At 51.7% G+C, this 22,597-nt stretch overlaps 2 protein-coding genes across 6 annotated transcripts in view; one reads left to right on the top strand and one right to left on the bottom strand.

Annotated features, from left to right (window-relative positions):
• Positions 1 to 12,636, bottom strand: part of TMPRSS4 (transmembrane serine protease 4) — a 37,425-nt gene extending 24,789 nt beyond the window's left edge. For 2 of the 5 annotated variants that reach the window (XM_033434509.2, XM_033434510.2), the window contains exon 1: positions 12,381 to 12,636. In XM_033434509.2, the coding sequence (XP_033290400.1) occupies positions 12,381 to 12,383 (3 nt within the window). In that variant the 5' untranslated portion in view covers positions 12,384 to 12,636. The remainder of the gene's footprint in view (positions 1 to 12,380) is intronic. The other 3 variants (XM_033434506.2, XM_033434508.2, XM_049713773.1) reach the window with 2 other exon arrangements.
• The window catches only part of SMIM35 (small integral membrane protein 35), a 45,640-nt gene continuing 35,424 nt past the window's right edge, over positions 12,382 to 22,597 (top strand). The window contains 1 exon segment of the mRNA XM_049713842.1: positions 12,382 to 12,484. Coding sequence (XP_049569799.1) covers positions 12,382 to 12,484 — 103 coding nt within the window.

Here is a 22,597-nt window from a genome sequence, read left to right as displayed (position 1 = left end):
GGAAGAATTAAGTCCCAGAAGATTTCATCTAACACAGAATCTTTTTTATTACAAAAAAGCAAAGAAATGGTGAACATGGAATTCAGGATGATTCTAGCACCATCTCTGGCCTATTGAAGGCGTACAATCAAGATTTGTTGAATTGATAAACAAAAAGGACTCGCCCGCCTACCTCAGCAAGGGGATCTCCTGGTTAGATGTAGGTTATTGTTAGATTCCAGCTTTGGTTTTGGGTGGTGGGTTTATGGAGGCTTATTACGTTGCTGAAACTGTGTAACTAGGTGGTGAGTTATAGGGAGCCCTGCCTGGACCAGTAGTGAAAAATGCCATAAATCAATGATTATGATTTATCCAGGGCCGTGCACCTGAGGGTCAAAGAGAAAATAAAAAAGCAGCCGCCTGGTTCTGCTGAGGGGTTTGAGGCTCAAACTGCCATCTTCCTGCTGCTTTGTTCTCACTCTTATGCTGCCTGACTTCTTCCATTTAGTGGCCCACTCTTCGGCTTTTCTTTTTTTTTTTTTTTTTTTTTGCGGTACGCAGGCCTCTCACTGTTGTGGCCTCTCCCGTAGTGGAGCACAGGCTCCGGACGCGCAGGCTCAGCGGCCATGGCTCACGGGCCCAGCCACTCCGCGGCAAGTGGGATCTTCCCGGATGGGGGCACGAAGCCGTGCCCCTGCATCGGCAGGTGGACTCTTAACCACTGCGCCACCAGGGAAGCCCTTTGGCTTTTCTTGAAGCCTCTCTGACAAAAGTCTCCAGCACAGAGATCAGAGATGAAGAGTTGCTAAAATTCTGGGAAGGGGAGCTGCTGAAAGTCAAGGGCATCGGGGATAATGCGTAGGGAGTTGGGTCCGTTTTAGGCCTACGAGTGGCAGCTGAGTATCATCAATGCCAATGACTTTCCTGAGCAGGATAAAGATAGGGACTCCCAGCAGCTGCGTCGCCTTTCAGTCCAGAATCAATCCTGAGCTGCGGGAAGGAGGGAGGGAGGCTGAGAGATGTGGCTACCAGGTAAGGTTCTGCCATCTGACCCACCCCCAGCACTGTGGTGGGTCCCTTCCGGATCACAGTGTGCAAGGCTGAAAGGGTCTCTGGAGTAGAGAGAAAACCAGCCAGACAGGGGAAATGTTTTGCCCTGTAGTTGATGGAGGGAAGAGGGCTGAGAGGCCAACAAAGACCAGCTGTGCCTCCTTCTGCTTTGTTGGAGGTGTCTCTGTTTATCCCCAGCTTGAACTCAGCCCCTGGCCACAACTGCCACAGCCTAGGCCACACCCCAGGGCACGCAGAGGTGTTGGCCTTCTCCTTTTGGTCGGGGCCACTGGCTGGGTCAGGCCCGTCTGCTCTGTTGATTCAGTTTGCGTCAGAGCCCTGACTCATGGGGCCAGCCCCACCGGTGCCCGACCCAGGGCTCATCCAGGAACGAGGCGCCTACTGTCTGGAGTCAAATGAAAGGGCAAGAATACCTGGGGCCCCAGAGCCCAGGATGGCCCGAGCTGGACGAGGTGGGAGGTGGGGTGGGTGGGTGGAAGTTAGTTAGTTGAAAAACACCCACCCATTTTCTGATTCACTCAGAGAATCTTCTTTCCCTGTTTCGCAGTTGGCCACTGATGGCAGAAAGACATTAATCCAAAATCCAAATGTGGAGGCAGAAAAATTAATTCTGCAGTTGGCTACTGTTCTATGTCTTTCATGAATGCTGTGAGGATTAACTACTCTCACAACAACCCTGAGAAATTATCCCCACTTTACACAAGAGCAGACCGAGACTCCTATAGATTGAGTGGTCTCCATGGCCCCAGAGCAAGTGAGTAACAGATCCAGCCCTTGGGGCCAGCCTTTTGGACTTGGTGGACAGTTGTTTTCATTTCCCCACTGTTTCAGGAACCTGTCTGGTCGGCATCAGCTGGTACTGGGTCCTTCTGATTCTCTGCTCCCCTGCAGTGAAATCTAGTTGCATATAATTAGCATGCAGTCAACATGCAGAAATTACCCCCAGCATCTTCCCAGCCCTTCCTCAGTCTGAAGGCAGACCCAACTCTGCTTGGTTCCTGAATCTGCTAAATCGTCCATGAACAAGGGTAAGAAGACTATTGAGGAAAGGGCCTACTGCCCTGGTTGGCACCTAGTAGGGGCTTTATTGATATTAGTACTCCTTCTTCCCTCTCTTCCATTAGCTTTGCACCTTTCTCACCTGCTTCTCCTTCCTTTATTTACCAATTACCCTCAGCCCCTGCTGTTTTATTATTTATTTATTTATAAATTTATTTTATTTTATTTATTTATTTTTGGCTGCTTTGAGTCTTCATTGCTGTGAGCGGGCTTTCTCTAGTTGCAGCGAGCGGGGGCTACTCTTCGTTGCGGTGCGTGGGCTTCTCATTGCGGTGGCTTCTCTTGCTGCGGAGCACGGGCTCTAGGTGTGTGGGCTTCAGTAGTTGTGGCTCGCGGGCCCTAGAGCGCAGATCCAGTAGTTGTGGCGCACGGGCTTAGTTGCTCCGAGGCATGTGAGATCTTCCCGGACCAGGGCTCGAACCCACATCCCCTGTGTTGGCAGGTGGATTCTTAACCACTGCGCCACCAGGGAAGCCCAGCCCCTGCTGTTTTAGATCCCGAGAAACTCCTGGTTGGGTTTAGCTCAGCTCCAAATCACAGATGAATATCTCAACTGTTTTCCTTCCAGCTCAGAGACGATGACTCAAACATAAAGCAGCTCTTGTTTTTAAATGCGGGTGAGGATTAAGTGTACTGCAGAGAAGACAAAGACCCAGCCGGGGGAGTATGAGTCCTCATCTTGCCCTGCCTTCTCACGTGCTGGGTGGCGTTGGGCATGCTCCTCAACCTCTCTGTGCCTCAAGTTCCCTTTGGGTAATTGGGAACTCTCAGAGATGATGAAGCAGATAAGAGGTTACTAACCACACAATGAAATGGGTACCACCAGGCTAATAATGAGGCAATGAAGAGGCAAATGCTCACAGAGGCCAAAGGAACAGAAAACCTGCCCAGCTTCTTTGTCTGCTTTCTTTGCCAAGCACCCTGCCCCTGGGGCCTTATTTCTCTCTTCTGCTCCACAATGCTGACTCTGCATTCCTTATTCCGGAAAGAAGTTGGTAGGGGCAGAGCTGGGATGATTGGGGTGTAGAAGAAGGGAGAAAAGCAGGGGCCTACAGAAAGGGGCTTTCTGGTCCTGATCTGGCCTGTGGCAGCTTCAGGCTCCCATGGGGTCTAAAGCCCTGGCTTCCCATGGTCTCTCTGGGAAAACCTAGAGCAGGGATGCTGCTGTTGCTAGGTGATGGGATATACAGGACCTCTGTGGCTCTGGCAGGTGGCAGCTAGGTTGCTAAGGCTGGTGACATAGCAGGGAGGAAAACCCCAGGGAGGGGGTGGGGAAAGATCTCTGGGTGAGCCAGGGGACCCAGAGGCTGCTTCCAGTCAGCTTGCAGAGTGGGGCTCAGCCTTCGGCTGCCTCAGGTGCTCAGGGGCTGCTCTGAGGGACCTCACACTGTCCTGACCCGTGTACCTGCATCCCACCCCCAACCTGACGGCAAGCTGCTATGTCCTCTCCATCTGCAGGCTGATGCCTTTGCCAGGTTGGAGCAAGTACCCTCTCTCTTGGGTGCCTCAGCTATGACAGGTAAGGTGATGAGAGGGGACGTGAAGTGAGGGCTGGGGGATCACGAGTCAAGAGAGGAGGGTGTGAGTTTCCTGAGACAAGCCTGGCTGTGATGCAGTAGCCCTGAGTGCGTGGAAGGCTCTCAGAGATGACAAATCATGCTGGCGTTCAAGGGCCTTCGGAATTGTTAGCCTGTCTCCAGGCAGATCCCCCCAGTCCGGGCCACGCGCAGGTGGGTATCCAAGCCCTGGCGCGGAGGAGCCTCTGGAAACATCCTCACTCAATCTGCCTTGTGCTGAGTTGTCCTATCGGCAGCACATTTTCCTTTGGACCGACCTCAGCCTCGGCTGCTGCATTAGAAACCATTTTGCCTTGTTCTAAGCCACAACAAGGCAAAATGGTTTTGCCTTGTGCTAAGCCACATAGGTGCTGACCTGTTGGCAATTTGAGCTGAGTACCTTGGCCCTGTCCCAGCGTATAATGGCTCTGGGGCAGGGCCTGGGGCGGAAGGGAGGTGTCAGGTGGCCTTCGTTATCCTGCTGACAGCCTGCTGTTCAGCTGCTGTCGTTTAAGAATCTGCTTTTGTATTCAGGCGCGGCTCTCAGCTTCAGGTAGGGCCAGGGGAGAGGGCGAGGATGGAACAATTCCTGTTCTACAAATGGGGAAACTGAGACACAGAGGCGTTGTGCTAGCTCTCCCCAGGTCACATGGCAAGATGTTGTAAAGGGCAGGAGTGAGGTATTAGTACATGCCTGTTGGGTTGAGTCAAACTGAAGGAAGCCCTGGTTCCCCAATGCAGAGCCCTTGTCTCTAGGTGATGCTGCTGTTACCTGTCGCTCCTACAAATCCCACCTGAGGGCCATCCTTGGGTCTCTGCAGCCTCTCTGAGTTCTCTCAACAGTTCTACTTTATTCAGTTTTCTTTCTGCCCCAGGACAGTGTGTCCATCCAGCCCACCTTCCCTTCCCTGCAGGATCTGATGGGAAGGAAGGTGCCCCCAGTTTTGCACACCTGAATGCAACGACTGCGCAATGGCTGAAGGGGACAGAAAAGCCATCAGGAGTCAGGACACCTAGACTGACTGGGACCCTTAGGGGGTTTGCCTTTGGGAAGAGTTAATGGATCTTAAAGCTTGGCAGGGTTCTCTAAACCTTGCCATTTATCTGAACTAGGGAACGGCCGTCTGTGATGCAGCCTGAGGTTTGTGAAAGAACCCCACAAAGCTTACATTGCCTTTGAAAAATCATACTCCCCTTTGCTTGTCCTGAATTGTCCTTTAAACTTTAACCGGGAGAGAAATCACGGGGAGGAAAGAAGGACTTGGTGTTATAAAGTCTGACTCTTCTGTTTCTCTGTGGAGCTGTTTTTTTTTTCGCTATTATTTACCTTAGGTAAATCATTTAACATCTCCTGGACCCAGTTTTCTCCTTTGGGACTTCGGTGTGATAAAACCATGATAAAACCAGACAGCGATAAAGGTTCTGTCAGGTGCTTTACCTGCTAGTTACGATGCACCTTTTCAAGCCCACAGGAAACCCATCTGGTCCTTTTATGATTGTACAGACTTGCTCATGGTCTCCCTCGGTTGGTGTTTGTGGTCTGAGGGGTCTCAGATGCTCTGGTCAGAGGGGGGTGTCCCTGCTTCTGTACCCTCTGGGTGCTGAGTCAGGAGCACTGGCCTGAAGCCAGCTCTTCCCCTTACCAGCTATGTGGTCCTGGGCATGTTACTTAATTTTTTTGAGTCTCAGTTTCCTCATCTATAAGACGGGGAGAATATGATCTATTTCACAGGGTTGTTGGTGAGGGTTAACAGGGACGATGCACGTGGTTCGGTGCTTTGACATGCAGAGGAGTTTAGCACGTGAAAGTTCATCCCCTCTCATACCCCAGAGGCTTGGGGCGCAGGATCCCCCACAGCGCTGGAGGAGGCTCTGCTGGTGGGTCTGCACAGGGCTGGACCAGAGCATTCTCTTTTGTTCCGGTTGCTGCCAGAGAAGCAGCCGCTAGTGGGCTGGTTTGGCGGCTGCAGCAAAGGACTGCCACCTCCTGGCCAAAGTCTGTAGTGATTTCGGGATCTCTGCCTGTGAACTCGCGATCCTGTAAATAGTGCCTCAGGGCTGCTTCCGTGACTGCTCTGCATCTATTACTTTGTAGCTGTAGAACCCGAAGCTCCTTTGCCACTTTCCTGCCCACTCACATAACTCTGGGAACACCTGGTGAAGTTTTTCCGTGCTGGGCTGCACATTGCTAGGGGAGGCTGTGTTTTATACTGGATGGAGCACGAGCCTCAGGCAAGTTATTTAACCCCTGGGAGCCTCAATTTTGTGTGTGTGTGAGAGAGAGAGAGAGGCAGAGACAGAGACAGAGAGACAGAATTTCAATGTCTTCCTCTTAATGAGACCAGAGTAGGTACCGCATATAGCGCATGGCCTGTTACATAGTAGGAATGCAATAAATATTAATAATAACAACAACAACAACAATAATCATACTTTGTCCATTCAGTAAGGCACTGTTCTGGGACTGGATATACAGCAGTGAACCAGTAGGCAAAGTCCTCGTGTCCATGGAGTACATGTTGTATTATTTTAATTAATAATTAATAACAGTATCAATATAGAGCCTAGCAAGTGCTTGACATAATAGATACTAAAAGATCATTAATTATTAATGAGAAAGAGCCTAGTAGAGGGCCTAGCATATGTGTAGTAGGAACTAAGCAAATGGTAGCTATTTTGTGGTTTCATTGGTCAAGGGCTCTGACTTCAGGAAAGGAATTGAAGGACTAGGGTGCCGAGAGTGACCAGAGCAGTTAGGGGACCCAAAGTGATGTCATGTGACATGTGTGATCTCTCTATGAACAAAGGGTGGGGGATGCAAGCCAGAGAAGTGAAGATTCAGGGTATTACAAGTGGGTCCTTTGAAATGTGTAGGGCCATCTCAAGGTGAAGGCGAAAAGCATGCTGAGGATGAGTGGGGAAATTACAGAAAGATGGCTTTCTCTTGGCAAGGGGAGGATTGTTTTAAGCCACAGAAGAGCTGTGAGTAGAAGCTGGATCGTGAAGGAAATTTCCACAGTAGACAAAGGCAAGGCCAGACAAGGGCTCTATGGCATCCTGGGGGGATTTGGTGGAGCCCCCAGAGGTTGCTGTAGTGTTGGGAGGGAGAGAGGGCAGGAGTGGCTGGGGGTCACAGTCCTTTCAAACACTGCAGCTCTGGTTTTCTCTGTTTTCCACATGGGGTTCTACATTAGATTTCAGGGCCAAAGGGCTCTGAGGCTGAACCAAATTTTGGGGAACCACTTATCTGGACGATCTCCTTTCTTTAGGGCCTGTGATTTTGAAGAGCTTGCTGTTAACTACGGGTGAGACTAGTCCTAGGCCTGATTTACTCATAACATTCTCTCTTTAAATCAATTTTCTATCCTTAGTGATCTCATGGTAACTTGAGTCTTTTTTTGAAACTAAGCAGCATCAGGCATGAAACTTTTTCTTGGTCTTCTTGAAAGTCTAAGTTAATTATGTCCACTGGTTTCCTGTGTCCATGTGTTTTTTTTCCTCCTTAGTGACCTTTAGTAGATTAGCGAGAGATGCAGTCTCCTTGCAGAAATGACATTGTCTTTCTCCCACTTGATTGCACCGGCTGATGCAGTCTTCCCTAAATGCATCCTTTATCATAAAATCTATCAGCTTCTAGATAGGAAAGTGGGGTCCCCTGGTCCTTTCTAGCTTAAGTTCTTGTTCTAGTTCAAGTTCAGTTCTTATGGGTCCACATCTTAGAGGAGACGGAGGGCGTGAAGGAAAAGCAGGGCACGTAATCCCCAAATCCCAGAGCTTAGAGTCCGATCCTGATTCCTGTTGGCTGAGTGACCCTTCTCAAGTCACTTGAGCCCTTTGAGTCTCAGTCCCCTCATCTATACAAGGAGGATTACTGTGTCTCAGAGAGTTGTGGGTAAGATTCAGGGAGATTCTGGATGTGAGTGTGCTTCTCAAGCCACAGAATGCTGTGCTTGCTGTGTTTGGGTGGAGGTGAGACGTGGCTGCTGTTGTTATTATCCTCTTTTAGCGCATCAGTGATTCCTCCTCACCAGGGTAGGTCCTCCCGACAGCCTGACAGAACCCTGCTCTCTGAGGAGCGGAGGTGTGATCATGAGTGAAGTCCCAGTGTCAGGGTGGGAATGGGATGACGGTGAAGTGGGGTGACCTCAGCTACGTGGCCCCCTTTCTGTTTCACATCCATGGGTGAACGAGTGCCCTGCTCTGCCTGGGGTGGGGGGAAGTAGTCTCCCCTGCCTCTCTTCCATCCATGGAGCATATGGGACCGAGGGCTTCGATTTTGGGTATTTTTCTCTGACTTTCCCACTGTGTCTAGCCAGCGCATAGCATATGCTCAGGAAACACACGCTGAATGAATGCATGCATATTATAAAGGAAGAAATTAAGACTGCAGGAAATGCCTAAAGCATCAGACACGTCAGCAGGCAGAGCCCGGCCAGACGGATATGCAGAACATTTTGTGACAGAAGACACTGCTGGCATCCCTGGACGGGTGCCCGTCCTCGAATAGGTGCGAACTCAGTCTCTCGCCCTCTTCCTCAAGTATTTCTTTCACCTGCTACCCTGTGAGAGTTTCCGCTTGCATGCGGATCATGCCAGGAAGCTGGAAGCTGCTCCGGGAGGGAGGGGTGGGGGAGAGGTGTCCCGGTTCTGAGTCTTGTTTACGAATTTCTCTACTGCAATCCTGACAGTCAGAGCTGCGGGCTGCGAGGTGGAGTTAAGCACGTCACGGGGGGATTGCCGTGTTGGTTCTGCTCCGACTCTCTCTCTTTCCCATCGCTGGGGTTTCCAGGTGGGCTCAGGCCTCACCCCAGCCCTGTCTGGGATGCAAGCAGCTTGGTAACAGCTCCAGTAGCATCTGGTATCTTTTTCAATCAGACTTGGCTAATCTTGTTTTCAGTGTCAGAACCGCTCATTATAGGGGTTCCAGTCTTTGGTCATTTATTTGTCCTTCATTCACAAATGTTTATCAAGTGCCTATTCCGTGCCAGGCCCTGTGCTAGGTTTGGGGCTAAAAAGATGGAAAAGACACAGACCCTCGTCTAGAAGCTCATAGTCTTGTGGCAACAGGTTTATAAGAGAATGTGGCAGATGAACGCATTTCAGGTTTTGGGGAATCACTGTCTGGGGGAATCATTGCTTGGGCATTTGAGGTGCTTTACAGAGGCAGATGTTTTCATCTGATCAAGAAGGAAGGCTGAGGGGAGGAGAGCTGCCTGGGAAATCTGAGAGGCCCGCCAAGAGGTTCAGGCCTGAGAGCATTTGTTTCCTGCTGTCCTGCATTAGTTCTGGGGCTTTAGAAAGTTTGTGCAGAGTTCCTGAGCCCTGTTTTTCGTTGCTTCCATTTTTCCTCTCTGCCCTGGACTAGTCTCTCCGCACTTCCCATGTTCAGCTCCTCAGATTTTCTTAGTCCTCGTCAAGGGCACAGGCTGGGAGTGAAGGGCGTTTGCTGCAGATGACCACTGGGGTCTCAACTGCACAGAGGGGAGGTGGAGAGGGTGAGGGAGAGGCCCGGGGGCATGGACCAGACCCGACTTCTAAACCGTGTCAGTAGCCAGGTACAGAACTCCACCCCAAGTGCAGGAGTGAAGAGCCCTGGGGGACGGAAGAGGGCCTGGGGATGTACGTCCACATTCTCGGGAGCTGGTCCCTCTGCCTGACACGGCCCATCTCCTCCCATCCCAGCTCCTATGCAGCCCTCGGCCTCTGCTGACCTCCAGCAAGGCCCACGCCCTGATCTGGCTCTGACAGCTCCCCACGTGTTTCATCACAGCCTGTGAGTCAGTTGTTAGTGAAACTGGAGTTGGTGTGATTGTTTGATAATCCTCTACCCCTCCCCACCCTCCACTGCCTCTAGACGCTGAGTGAGCGCAAGGGTCTGCCTTCTCTCACCAGCAAGTCTAGTGCGAGCACAGAGGAGGCATGCTGCCCATTTCTTGGGATGAATGAGTGGAGCTGGACGCCTGCTGCCCTGCCTGGGAGGGGTCAAGGGCGGGCTGGGCCAGATTCTGGGGGTGGCTCAGCCCAAGGCGTGAGCCCCTGACAGCTGCTGGGACTCCACCCTGGCCCAGCCCCCCTGAGCTGCAGGGCACAGTGGGGACCCTCAACCTGAGCTCCGTGCAGAGCCTTGTACGACCACCCCGCGGGGCCCAGACCTCAGCTGTGCCCCCTGCGCCTGTTGCTCCAGCCACAGCACCCTCCCCCTCGTCCCCCACGGCCGTGCTTTCTTGCTGTTCACATGCGCTTCCCTCTGCCTGGAGAGAGCCTGCTCATCCTTCAAGGTCTAGTGCAAGTACTTTCTCTTCTGGGACAACTCCCTGACCACCCCCAGAGAGAATTTACTGCCTCCTCCAGGGGTACCTTGCACCACCTCTGGCACTGGATTTGTCACACTCCTTTAGGATCCTTTGCTTAAGGAGCTGTCCTTCCTCTGGATTTCGAGCACCTCCAGGGCAGGACCTAGGCATTGTACCCTCTTGTCCTCCTTCCAGCCGTCTGGAGGCTGGCCAATAGCAGGGGCTGATTGAATGGTGGTTGGAAGGATGGAGCTATTTTGGGGCTCACATCAGGTAGGGAGGGGGCCTGGAGAACGGGAGGGGGCCTAGCCCTTCTTTGCCTGTCTTGCCCTCTTGGGTCTTTCGACTGCCCAGCTCTTCTGTCTGCGAGCCAGGAAGGTGCCGCCAGGGCTGAGTGGGCTCCTGGACTCGGCCTCTCTTGGAGGTGGACCCCACTCATGCTCCCAGACCTCTGCTGACCTGCCACATTCCTGAGCCCCAGCCAAGCCTAGCAACCCACTGGGTCTGTACCAGCTGGCAAGTCAAGGAGGAGAGGGTGGGGAGGACCTGCTTCTTCCAGGGTGGCCCAAGGTTTGGGCTGACCTCAGGTGTTGAACACTCTACTCTGGTGGTTCATGGTGTGTTGGGGCCTCCTGGGCAGTAATGAGTTAAGATCAGGATGGCTAGTCCCAGCGTCCCAGGCTTCCCTCCAGAGCTCAGCTGTGGGTATCAGATATCAAGGGACACACTCCCCTTGAGGGGAGATGGGGCTCAGACCTCTGCCCAGGGCCCTCCCCAGCTCCTGTCTCACGGGTGTACCTGGTTGAATAGGTTTGAAGGAGAACCGTCATGGAGACACAGCTACCAGTGTAGGACTCTGTCTAGGGAGTGGCCCGAGGGTGTGGGAGGAAGCAGGGAGGGGAAGGAGAAGGGAGGGCTGGAAGCTACAGTTGTCTGGGCCTCATTACAGGGAAATAACAGGATTATCAGGTACGGGTGGTTTAATGGTTAGCTCAGGGGCCAGAAGCTCCTTGGGTCCCGTCCTGGATCGTGGGTAAATCTGCTGCCTTGCCTCTGGGGCCCCGGGCCTGGTCCCTCCTCCCCAGCTTGCCCACTTGCCACCATGCACTCATACAGTAGCACCCGGCTCCTTCTCCGGGCAGTGGAGGGTCAGTGCTGGCCACGCCACCCACCTGCCGTTCCCTGGAGTGGATTTTTCTTTAGTCATAAACGCTGACATCTGTACAGGGCTCCCTGGTTTACAGAGGCTATTCACATATACCACTAGCCCATTTACTCTTTCCACTAACCCTGTGTCTGTGCCTAGGGGGTCACGTGGATAATGTTTCTGTTTTACAGAGGGAGATGGTGAGTCTCAGAGGAAAGTTTGAAGACTGACAAGCTCATAAGGGAGCTGGCCATGTGACCTTTTGACTCTATGGCTAGTGCCCCAGCCATCTGCCCCCCAAATTGCCCCCTTCCGTGTTGCTCCAAGCGCCACCAAGAAGCCGCTGACATTCGGGCGGGCTGGTACCGCTTCCTCTTCCCTCCTGAGAGCCCTGGCAGGATGGAGCTTCTCTGCAAACAGGCTGGGCTTCTAGGGACGGGACATAGACGGCTGGTGCTTCAATGCTGGCTGAACTGCAGAGTAAAGCAGGCGAACCCCTTCCCCTTTCTGGCCCCAGCTCCCCCAGCCCTGGGGCTAGAGCATCGCCAGACTGTTCAGGGGAGTGTCACAGAAAGTGCTCGGGAGTCAGGAGACCGTCCCCTGGGGGGCCCAGCAGGTCACCCCCTTCTCTCCCGGACCTAATGCTCCCCCTTCCCTTCCCTGCCTTTCCTCCCCTTTCATCTTCACTTTGCTTGTTGGCAACTGCAGCATCCCGGCCAACAATCAGAAGGAAGTTTCCCTGGTTTCCACCTCCTCCCCTTCCTGTCCTCAGCCATCCTCCCTGAAAGGTGGGGTCGATTCTCTTTGCCCCCAAGACAGTGGAGAAGCTCTCGCTGTTCAGAGGAGGAGAGAAAGCAGAGCCAAAAGGAGGGGCAGGTAGATTGCCACGGCGCCCCAGATTGTTCTGAAGCAGTGCTCCTCTGTCTTTCTTTAAAAAGAAAAGGAGTCAGTTTTCCCAGAGAGGTAGCAGAGGGCCACCATTGTGTCAAAGCAGACCCTTGCCTTGGAAAAGTGGCTCCAGTCTCCAGCCAACAGACCAGGAGACCTTGGGCAAGAGAGTAGGCAGGATGGCCCTGGCTTGGTGCCGGTGCAACGGCTGTTGGCGGGGAGGGCAGGTGGAGACTGACACCTATAATGGGCTGGAGTGTGGGGCGAGTCAGGTGTGACTTCTTTTTTTAACCTGGAAGGTGTTGCAAAATTCTCAGCTGCCCAAAGGGCCCTTTATGGGGAGACCCTCCCTCCACCAGTTTTTGGAGCAGAGGCCTTCACACTCACCATGTTGGCTCTGCGACCTTCCCGAATTCTCTGCAGCCTGGAGCTGAGTGACGTCGGCAAGTCAGGAGGAGGGCCTCCCGGGATCGGGCCCTGGCGGCCAGCAGGTCAGTGATCCCTGGCAGCATCGGCTGGAGGAGGCCTAAGCGCAGGGCAGGCTTTGGTCCCCAGCGTCCAGCATCTCTCCCCGCCTCGAGGAGCTGGCCGTGTGCCTCCCGCCGCTGTCTTCCAGGAGTGATTTGGAGACTGTGGGGCAGGTCAGTTAAAGCAGCCCTACAGGTGAAGTTGCCAAACTGGAACGATTATGCGTCTTATAATCCGACACTCGTCTTATAATCCGACACTCGTCTTAGGGGCTGGAACAATACCTGGAGTCATTCTTCGGCCTTTGGCCTCAGAACAGGTGACACACCTAGATGTTGTAAAAGCCTTCCTGGCTGAATGGCTTCCACCCAACCGGGAGTTGGCTGTCTGTGATGTCAGAAGGCCCTCCCTCTCTCTCTCTCTCATCTCTTCTAGCTGCAGGTGTTTTGTTTGGGGTTCTCACCGTGTGGGTGTTTTGTTTGGGGTTGTGGGGAGGTGGTGGAGGAGTGTGGGGGGTGGGCTGACGGAATTTACTGCTCGGTGGACTGGATTGTTGCCGTGAGTGGGGCGACAGGATTGGTGGGAAGTCCGTGAAGAACAGGTTTCCCTACCTTTCCCCGGACCTTGGAGTGAAGCTGTCCTGCGTAGGTTCATATACGGAGTACCAGCCAACATCCCTTTTGAGCGTTTTTTGCCCCTGCCTCACCGGTTATTACTGTTTTGAATATCACCCAGCAGGGTCACTGCAGATTCCCATCCTGCAGTATCCTGAGATCCGGAGCCACCCCCTTGGCCGGGGGGTGTGCCAGGAGACACCTTGGAACCACAGAACCACAGAACCGGAAGGGATTTGGACAACTGTCTTCTCCCATCCCCTTTGTGGCTCAGGAAACTAAATTCCCACAAAAGGGATGTCCAAGATCGCACAGTAAATTAGTGTCGGTTTCTGAACAAGTCTTGATTTTCTTCCATGTCTCAGCCTTGACCCTCCCCAGAGACCAGCCCAGGTTAGACTTCTGTATTGGCCCATCCATGGATAACATGCTTGTATGTTTCATCTCTTCAATTCTCACTGTAACCCCATGAGGAATATTTTGCTCCTATCTGACCGTTGAGGAAATCGTAGCGCGTGGAGATGACGTGACTGGCCCCCCAATCACACTGGGTTTTTGGCGGAGCTGGGGCTTGAGCCCGGTTCAGGGCTGAATGCAACGCATGTGTCTGAAAGCCCTGGGTGATGGTCTGGGGAGATATGGTGCATGCAGGACCCCGGTGACCTCTGGGCAGAAGGAGGAATATTGGCTCGATTGAACTGTTTACTGGCCTAATCTTGGCTCCTCCATCAGGTGTGGCCTTGGACTCATCTCTGAGCAGCAGAGATCTGAGCTGGTCTGGGGGGTCTCTTGGGCCCACCATCCTTCCCCACTCTAGGGTGATGGCCTTCAGAATTGGAAGTTTTGGGCCAAGTCAAGTGCCCGTGATCTCAGAACAGGTGACTTCAAGGGACAGGCTGCGAAGATCCAGGCAGGCATGTCCCTCTTAAGGAGGACCCAGCAGTCGGGCAGTGGGAGGCCAGGGGGCCACCCTGAACCAGGCTTTCCCTGACCTTGCTTCCTCTGTGTACCCGGCTAAACGTCAGGCCCCAGGCTTGCATCTCCTTGCTGGGTGCTCAGGTGATGAACCAGGAAAGAGGTAGCTGCGTGGGCAAGAATGCTGCTGGGCGACGCTTGCTGGAGGGATGATTACTCAGCCCTCCTGTCCCCAGCTCGGGCCCAGGCTCCCAAGTGGGTCTGGGAGCTTGAAGAGAGGCCTGGGAAGGAGACAGGTGGGCAGGACGAGGCAGGGTCCTTGTGGGGAGGAGGTTGCACGGTGTACAGGTGGAGGCCCAGAGGCCTGGAGAGAGCAGAGGGCCCGTCCTCCCGGGTGCTGGGGGGACCAGCTGGCTGGATGCTCCCAGCCTCCTGCCCCCATTCATCCAGAGGCAGCTTTAACTCCCCCTCAGCTCCTTCCTGTCCCGTCTCTGATGGCTCTCTCTTTTCCAACCATCTCTTTGAGTCCCCTCCTTTTTTCTCCCTCCTTTCTTTCCTTTTGCTCCTGTTTTATCTCTTTCTCTCTTTGTCCGACAGTTTTTCCTCTCCCTTCTTCCTGTTGCTCTCATTTCCAGCACGTGGGTCAAGGTCAGAGGCATTTTTGCCACGCAGCTAATGTAGCCTAAGCTGCAGAGCCCCTCCCTGCACGGCACCTGCAAGGCTGGGAATGGTCCCGGTGATGTGTTCACATAGTCATACTATTTTGTAAATTTTGCAGCAGAGTTTTGCGGGTATGTTTTTCTCAAAGAGGGTCCCTCAAAATGTATCATCAGCTTGAGGCCTCACACAACCTGGCTCTCCCTCGGTGAGCAGCATGGGCTCCGGTCGCCTGGGCGCTAATCCCAACCACTGATTGTGTGACTGTGGGCATCTTACTTAATCCTCCCAAGTTTCACATTCCTCATCTGTAAAGTGGTGATAATAGGACTGACCTTATAAGGCTGTTACAGGATTAAATGAGATATCCATGTCTGGTACCTAAAGGGGATTTCCTGAATGGAGCTATTATCCCTATTCATTTCACAAAATGTGTATTTATGGAGCTCTTGCTAGAGCCAGGCACTGGGGATTAGGAGATAAAAAACACAGCCCTGCACGCGCACACCTCATAGTCTACAGGAGGGGATATGACACATCCATAAATCATTCTAAGTTAATAAGATGTTCCAGTAGAGTTAGAAAGAAAACTCTTTGGGAGTTTAGAGGGTTTTTCATCTTTCACTGCCCTCTTCCCCTCCCTCCCTCCCTCCCTCCCCTCCTTCCCCCTTCCTTCATTTCACCTCCAGGACATTTTTACCTAGATATATAATTATAGGACAGTTTGATCTTCACATCAGCATCCGTCCATCTACATCTGCCTGCCCATCCGTTCATCCATCCATCCATCTGCCCATCCATCCATCCATCCGCCCATCCATCCATCCATCCATCTGCCCATCCATCCATCCGCCCATCCGTCCATCCGCCCATCCGCCCATCCGCCCATCCATCCATCCATCCATCCATCCAACAAATATTTTCTGTGGTGCTAAAGGCACTGTGATGTTAGACCCTGTGGTTGGAGAAGGGCCTGCCCAGGGGCTGCACTCCCCCTATTACAGCAGGACCTTCTGAGGGCAGCAAGTCCTCTAGATCGACCTACGGAGTCAGAATCTGCATTACAAGATCCCTGGGTGATTCAAATGTACCTTTAAGTTTGTGAAATGCTGGTCTAGATCTCTTTCTATGCTGGGGAGAGGGTAGAGGCTGTGATTTCTGGAGTGAGCTGAACTCAGAGACTGGAGCTTGGCATCCATGAGTCCTGTGGGTTCCTTCCAGCCAGCAGAGTCTATGATTCTTTCCTCTGAGCCCAAATAATTTGAGATAAGTTTCAGCGACAGACCCTTTTGTTCTAGCCTCTCCCAGGAAATTAAGTGAGAAAGGGTGCAGGCCGTGGGCAGGTGCTGGCAACAGCTCTCGTCACCCAAGCCAAACAGCTCTGAAACGCGGCAGGTAGGGAATGCAGCGCCTGTGCTATGGGGACAGCAAGGGGCACCTCAGCTCTCTGTGAGGGATGCAGGTGTGGCCCTCTGTTGAGTCTCTTTCCCGAGAGGATTTTCACTGCTTGGCAGCCCGTCTCCCAAGACATGGGTTAGGCCCCGAGGCTGTGGAACTGAGTCTTAAATATCTGCACCAAAGAAGGACTGGGGAACCTGAGAATCCCCAACCCTGGCTGGTCTCTGCTGGGTGGGAGCTGACCTTTCTCTTGCCAGGATGAACTTCCACGGGTGGGGAAACTAAGGCTGGGGGGGCGGGGGTGGGGCACACAGTGCATCTGACAGAATGACAAGACACTTTTGCTTCCATAGACCACAAGAGGGAAAAATAACCAGCATGTAAATTGTGTTCCCATGTGCCAGGCTTTACACCTGTGCAAAGAAAGGATATCACCTCATCTGGTCCTTGCGGCCACCCTAGGATGTGGGTGCTGCTCTTGCCTCCATTTTACAGAGGAGGAGACAGAGGCTCAGAGGGGGTGGGATGCAGGTCTGCGTAACTTGGGATGCCCAGGCTTTTTCCACCGCATCGTGCGTGGTTAGGCCCTGCATGGGTCATGGAGAGAAACTGCAATGGCCTCTGCTGTCCTCCAGGGACCTCTGGAAAGCCACTCGGGCCCCTGTGGCACCAGAGCACAGGGTGGGCCTGCCTGGACCCCAGGGGGCAGTTTCTACATTGCCAGTGTAATTTGAAATCAGTCTCAGAGAAAATGTTTTCATTCAGTCCTCTCCCCTGCAAAGTGGGCAAAGAATGAATTTCAGATTATTTCAGAGGCAGCCTCTTTCTTTTCATCTGTCTCTAGAGGCTGCTCATAGCTTCACCCTGGAGGAGCCCAGTGGTTTAAAGGAAGAGGGAGGGCAGTGGGGCTGGGAGATGCTGCTTTTCCTCTTAACTGTGCTGTAGATTTGAGACCACGAACATATAATACTTTGATGATTTTTTTTAAAAAAGAATCTGGCTAGAAATTAACTAGTATAGATGAAAACTTTATTACATTTATTTCCTCAGGATCAGAGAATCAGTTTAAAATCCAGTCTATTATACATGGAATAAACTGCATGCACAGCTTTAAATCTTAACTATAGCAGCTCTGTCACCCACCAGCTGGGTTACCTTGGGCATGTTATTTAACCTCTCTGTGTCTCACTTGCCTCATCTGTAAAATGGGTGACAATGATATCTGCCTTTAAGGACTGTTGAGAGGATTAGGTGACTTAATATTTGTAAAGTGCTTACAATGGTGCCATGAAAATACTGTCAGTGAAGTGAAAACGATTATTGGTTCAGCCACAGGTTAAATAAATCATCACCTTCAGAATGTATGTTTTGCCATGTAGTCTACATGTCACAGATTTTTTACTGCTTCATCAACAGTGCATGTTTTTTATTCAGGTTTCAACCCCATCTTTTGCCAGTTGTGTGGGTGAGGGCTGGACCCTCACTTCTTGGCCTCAGTTACCTGCGGCGTTAAAACAGCTGCCCAGTCTGGTCCACGATGTGGTTGTGAAGGTGGGAGGGGAGAACGGTTGTGTGAGGGCTTCACCAGCCGTGCAGAGCACTGTCAGTGTAAGGGACCTGTGTCCTGCAGATGCGGGACTTGTGAGAATGTTGAAGGCCCTGATGTAGTCCATGCATCTGCTCCAGGAAAGGCTGGACCGTCCTGCAGGTGCAGTCCCACCCGAGTTGTGCTTTGTCATGTGCTTGGCTCATTCTGTATCTCCCTACCTGGCAGGGGAGGTCCAGTGCCCACGTTTCTCCTCCCGGTACTGAGCTTTTGCAACTCTTCAGGGATGGAATTGCAAACAGATCCCTGAAGAGGTGCAGAAGCTCAGTGCTGGGTGCAAGGTGGAGCCTGGACCAGAGGAGAGGGCAAGCCGGTTAAGGGCTTAACAGGACCACACACTGATTCCCTCTGGCAGCTGCTAAAGGATGCCCTTCAGAAGTCCTGAATCATAAAATGATCCAGCTTGGACTTTATACAAGAGATACCCTGGCAAATGCTTGCTGATGAGATCAGGGCAGCTCCCAATGTATTCAGGAAGCCAACGTGCATGGATTGGTGAAGAAACATCACACGTGTCTGTGCACAGGGCTTTATAGCAACAAAGCATCTTTTCTCATTTGACCTTCAAAACAATCCTGTGCTGTTGACCAGAGAAATGAGGCTCAGAGAAGTTGAGCAGCTTGTCCAGGGTTACACAGCTGCTAAGATGTCCACCTGGAACTGACCCATCTTAAACCCCTTCATATGGTCCTTTCTTCTAACTTTTATTGGCAACTTGGCAGTATATCGTCCTGCTGGATTGTCGATGCCTGTACTGGGTTGAATAGTGTCTCCCTGAGACAAGACTGGGACCCTTTGCTGCAGTGCTTGCACCTCGACAAACTTCTCCTTGAGCAACAGAATACGAAGAAACTAAAAGGGACTAAAAATCACTGTACACGTGCGCAGTTGGGGCCAAAGTAGAAACAATAAGATACAAAAAGGCCACAAACCAACTGCCACTTATCAGGTACGGGGACCAAAAGCAGGGTAAATACCCATCATCCCTGCACACAGCACCACCGAGCGGGTGGGCAGACCGTCTAAGGCACCCCTCTAGCCCGACCACCATGCTGATCTGCCCCTACCCTCCCCCAGTTAAGAGACCGCCTGCCCTCCTTGGAGAGAGGAGAGCGAGAAAAGAGCAAGTGCACACTGTTACTTGTTCTTGCTTCCTCTTGCTGCAGCACAAATCCCAGTAAAGACTTGCCTGAATTCCTTGTCTGGCCCCTTATCAATATCTACTGATTAAAGAGGCCAAGGACCCCGGTGGTAACACCCCAAGAATTCATGTCCACCCAGATCCTCAGAATGTGACCTTATTTGGAAAGAGGGTCATTGTAGATATAATTAGTTAAGATTGGGTCATGCTGGAGTAGGATGGGCCCTTCATCCAATATGACTGGTGAGAAGAGACCCAGAAGCAAACACACACTGAGGGAAGATGATGTGTAGATACAGAGGGAAGATGGTCATGTGAAGACAGAGGCAGAGATTTGAGCGATGCTGCCATAGGCCAAGGATCACCTGGGGCCACCAGAAGGGGGAAGAGGCAAGGAAGGATCCTCCCCTAGAGGCTTCAGAGGAAGAATGGCCCTGCCAACACCCTGATTTCAGACCTCTGGCCTCCAGAAACATGAGACAGTAGTTTCTGTTGTTTTTGCCGCGGAGTTTATGGTACCATTACTGTGATACAGCGCCCAGGGCAGGGGTTGTGTCTTATTCTTCTTTGTGTTTCTGTTTCCTCTAGTCTTGCTGTGTCCTTTCGCATGCTAGATGGTTATACACACAGAGAAGCTAAGTCCTGGCAGCTCATGTCCTATATAGACAAGGGTTTTGAGCCTTGATCTGGGTTATGTTTATCACAGCAGATTTACCTGTTTAATCCTGTTTGGTGGCTCTGGCTTTTTTCAATGTAACTTCTACCATCTCAGCTACTCTGAGAGTGTGCCTGTCTGCATTTGCGGGTGTGATGGTGTCCGGGAGGGGAGGTGGGAGGTGAGGTGGTCATCACACCTTGGGAACAGGCCTTTGTCTGGCAGGCACTCACAGAAGCCCCTGAGTCCATCTGTCTGGGGCTGAAGGTTTCAAGCCGGGTCCGAGGGCTCATGCTGGACCTTGCTGTTGGCTTTCAAGTGCCGGCTGGACCAACACTGCCCGAGGATCTGATCTTGTTCAGGCTGCCACGAAAAGGGAAATATTGAGAAGGGAGGTGATCACCCAACCCCCTCCTCAAAAAGAGGCATTTCCTCCGCCAGAGTCATTGAGCCAGATGCTTGCAGTTAGTTGAGTCATAATCTTTGCCTGTTTACTCTCTGTCACTGTCTGGACAGTCTCTTTATGCTGGGACTTCCTGCTACTTGTCCTTGTGCTGAAGTTATGTGTGTGTGGGAGAGGCGGAAGGAAGGCAGGTGAGGGGTGATGGAGATGAGGGGTGAATTAGAAAGAGCATGGGTTCAGTTTGAGTCCCCACTTGGTGACCTTCTAGATAAAAAAAATCGTAAGTATTTATTATGGGAGAGAGGCAGGGAAGCTCTCTCTCCCTGGGAGAGAACTCATTTATTTTTTTATTTTTTATTTTTTTATAAATTTATTTATTTATTTTTGGCTGTGTTGGGTCTTCGTTGCTGCGCGCGGGCTTTCTCTAGTTTTGGCAAGTGGGGGCTACTCTTCATTGCGCTGCGCGGGCTTCTCATTGCGGTGGCTTCTCTTGCTGCGGAGCACAGGCTCTAGGCGTGTGGGCTTCTTCAGTAGTTATGGCATGCGGGCTCAGTAGTTGTGGCTCATGGGCTCTAGAGCGCAGGCTCTGTAGTTGTGGTGCACGCGCTTAGTTGCTCCACAGCATGTGAGATCTTCCTGGGCCAGGGATCGAACCCGTGTCCCCTGCACTGGCAGGTGGATTCTTAGCTACTGTGCCACTGGGGAAGCCCCAAGCCCATTTACTTTTATATCTGCAGCACCAGCACAGTGCCAGGCACACAATGTGCTCAAATGTTGCTTAAGTAAATTTAGTTTAAAACATAACTGTTGCCACAGAGAAAGATATTTCTGGCAGCTGTGTGGAGGAGGGGAAGGGAGACCAGGTAAGAGGCCATTGCAATAGTTCAGGTAAAGATGGAGAAGGCCTACATTAAGGCCTGGTCCACAGGAATGGAGAGGATGAAGAAAAGGAAGGGATATTCTTTATTAATATTCTCCTCTGTGCTGTGCCCTATGCTTTGTGTTGTATGTTAGTTAAGTAATTTTGTCCTAATAACCTTGCAAACTCAGTCTCATAAATGTTCCCATTTTATGGCTGAGGGAACTGAAGTAACTGACCCCATACCACACAACTCGTACTTGGTGGGCAGACCCAGAGTGCAAGATTGGCACAGACACTGGGCTGCCAGGATTTAGAGACATTTCTGACACTCCAAAGGACTGTCTGTGGGAGGAATTGGGGATGACTCTGAGGTTTCTCTGTGGGTGATGGAGCTATGGTGGGCCATTAACAGTTGGTTCATTGGGTTGACCCTATTGCAAGAGGGGATGCTTTTAGATTGTGTGCGTCCAGGCTTTGCCAAATCCCGCAGAAGAGCATTTATTGACAATGCTGGTGCCTCTGGCTTGACTGAGTGCTTCTGGCCGCAGAGTGAGGCTTGGGAGAGGCTGCTTGGCTCCTGGAAGCCCCTCTGCCTCAGTGCGGTTGCCCGATGTGGACAGCGCTGCCAGGTGGCGGAAGCTCACTTCCTCACCCCAGGGTCCCTGCTTCTTCTCCTTTGAGTAGATTCGTCTCCCACTTGAAAGGCCGTCAGTGAGCAGCCCTTCTGTCAACATGCAGACACGGTCCTGGATGCCCCTCACATCATCGCCTTCATCTTCTCCCTGCCCATTACCCAGAACCAAAGTTCTTGAACCTGGAAGTCTCCGGCCCAGACTGTCCCTAGACCTCATCCCAGGCTCTGTGGGAATCTCTCATTCATTAGTCATTTACTGAGCACCTGTAGTCTGAGGACACATGGGTGAATCAGGCACCTTACCTGCCCCCCATAGCTCTCCGACATGGTGGGGAGGGCACTGTGATCTGCCGGGGAGGCCGTGCTGAGAGTGCAAACTGAGCTGGAGGTCGGCAGCCTCCGCAGAGGAGGTAGCATTTGAGCTGAGCTTATGAGGATGAGCAGGACGTGGTCAGGTAGAAGAGTAAGGGCCAAAGGGGAGGATTTACATTTGGTAGTGTATATATGTCCATGCCACTCTCTCACTTTGTCCCAGCTTACCCTTCCCACTCCCCGTGTCCTCAAGTCCCTTCTCTACGTCTGCATCTTTATTCCTGTCCTGCCCCTAGATTCTTCAGAACCATTTTTTTTTTAAATTCCACATATATGTGTTAGCATACAGTATTTGTTTTTCTCTTTCTGACTTACTTCACTCTGTATGACAGACTCTAGGTCTATCCATCTCACTACAAATAACTCAGTTTCGTTTCTTTTTATGCCTGAGTAATATTCCATTGCATATATGGGCCACATCTTCTTTATCCATTCATCTGTCGATGGACACTTAGGTTGCTTCCATGTCCTGGCTATTGTAAATAGTGCTGCAATGAACATTGTGGTACATGTGTCTTTTTGAATTATGGTTTTCTCAGGGTATATGCCCAGTAATGGGATTGCTGGGTCGTATGGTAGTTCTATTTTTAGGTCTTTAAGGAACCTCCATACTGTTCTCCATAGTGGCTGTATCAATTTACATTCCCACCAACAGTACAAGAGAGTTCCCTTTTCTCCACACCCTCTCCAGCATTTATTGTTTGCAGAATTTTTGATGATGGCCATTCTGACCAGTGTGAGGTGATACCTCATAATGGTTTTGGTTTGCATTTCTCTACTGATTAGTGATGTTGAGCATCCTTTCATGTGTTTGTTGCCCATCTGTATATCTTCTTTGGAGAAATGTCTATTTAGGTCTTCTGCCCACTCTCAACCACT

This window comes from Orcinus orca, chromosome 8 (genome assembly GCF_937001465.1).
Source record: "Orcinus orca chromosome 8, mOrcOrc1.1, whole genome shotgun sequence".
NCBI lineage: Eukaryota > Metazoa > Chordata > Mammalia > Artiodactyla > Delphinidae > Orcinus > Orcinus orca.
This window is presented reverse-complemented; position numbering and strand designations above follow the sequence as displayed.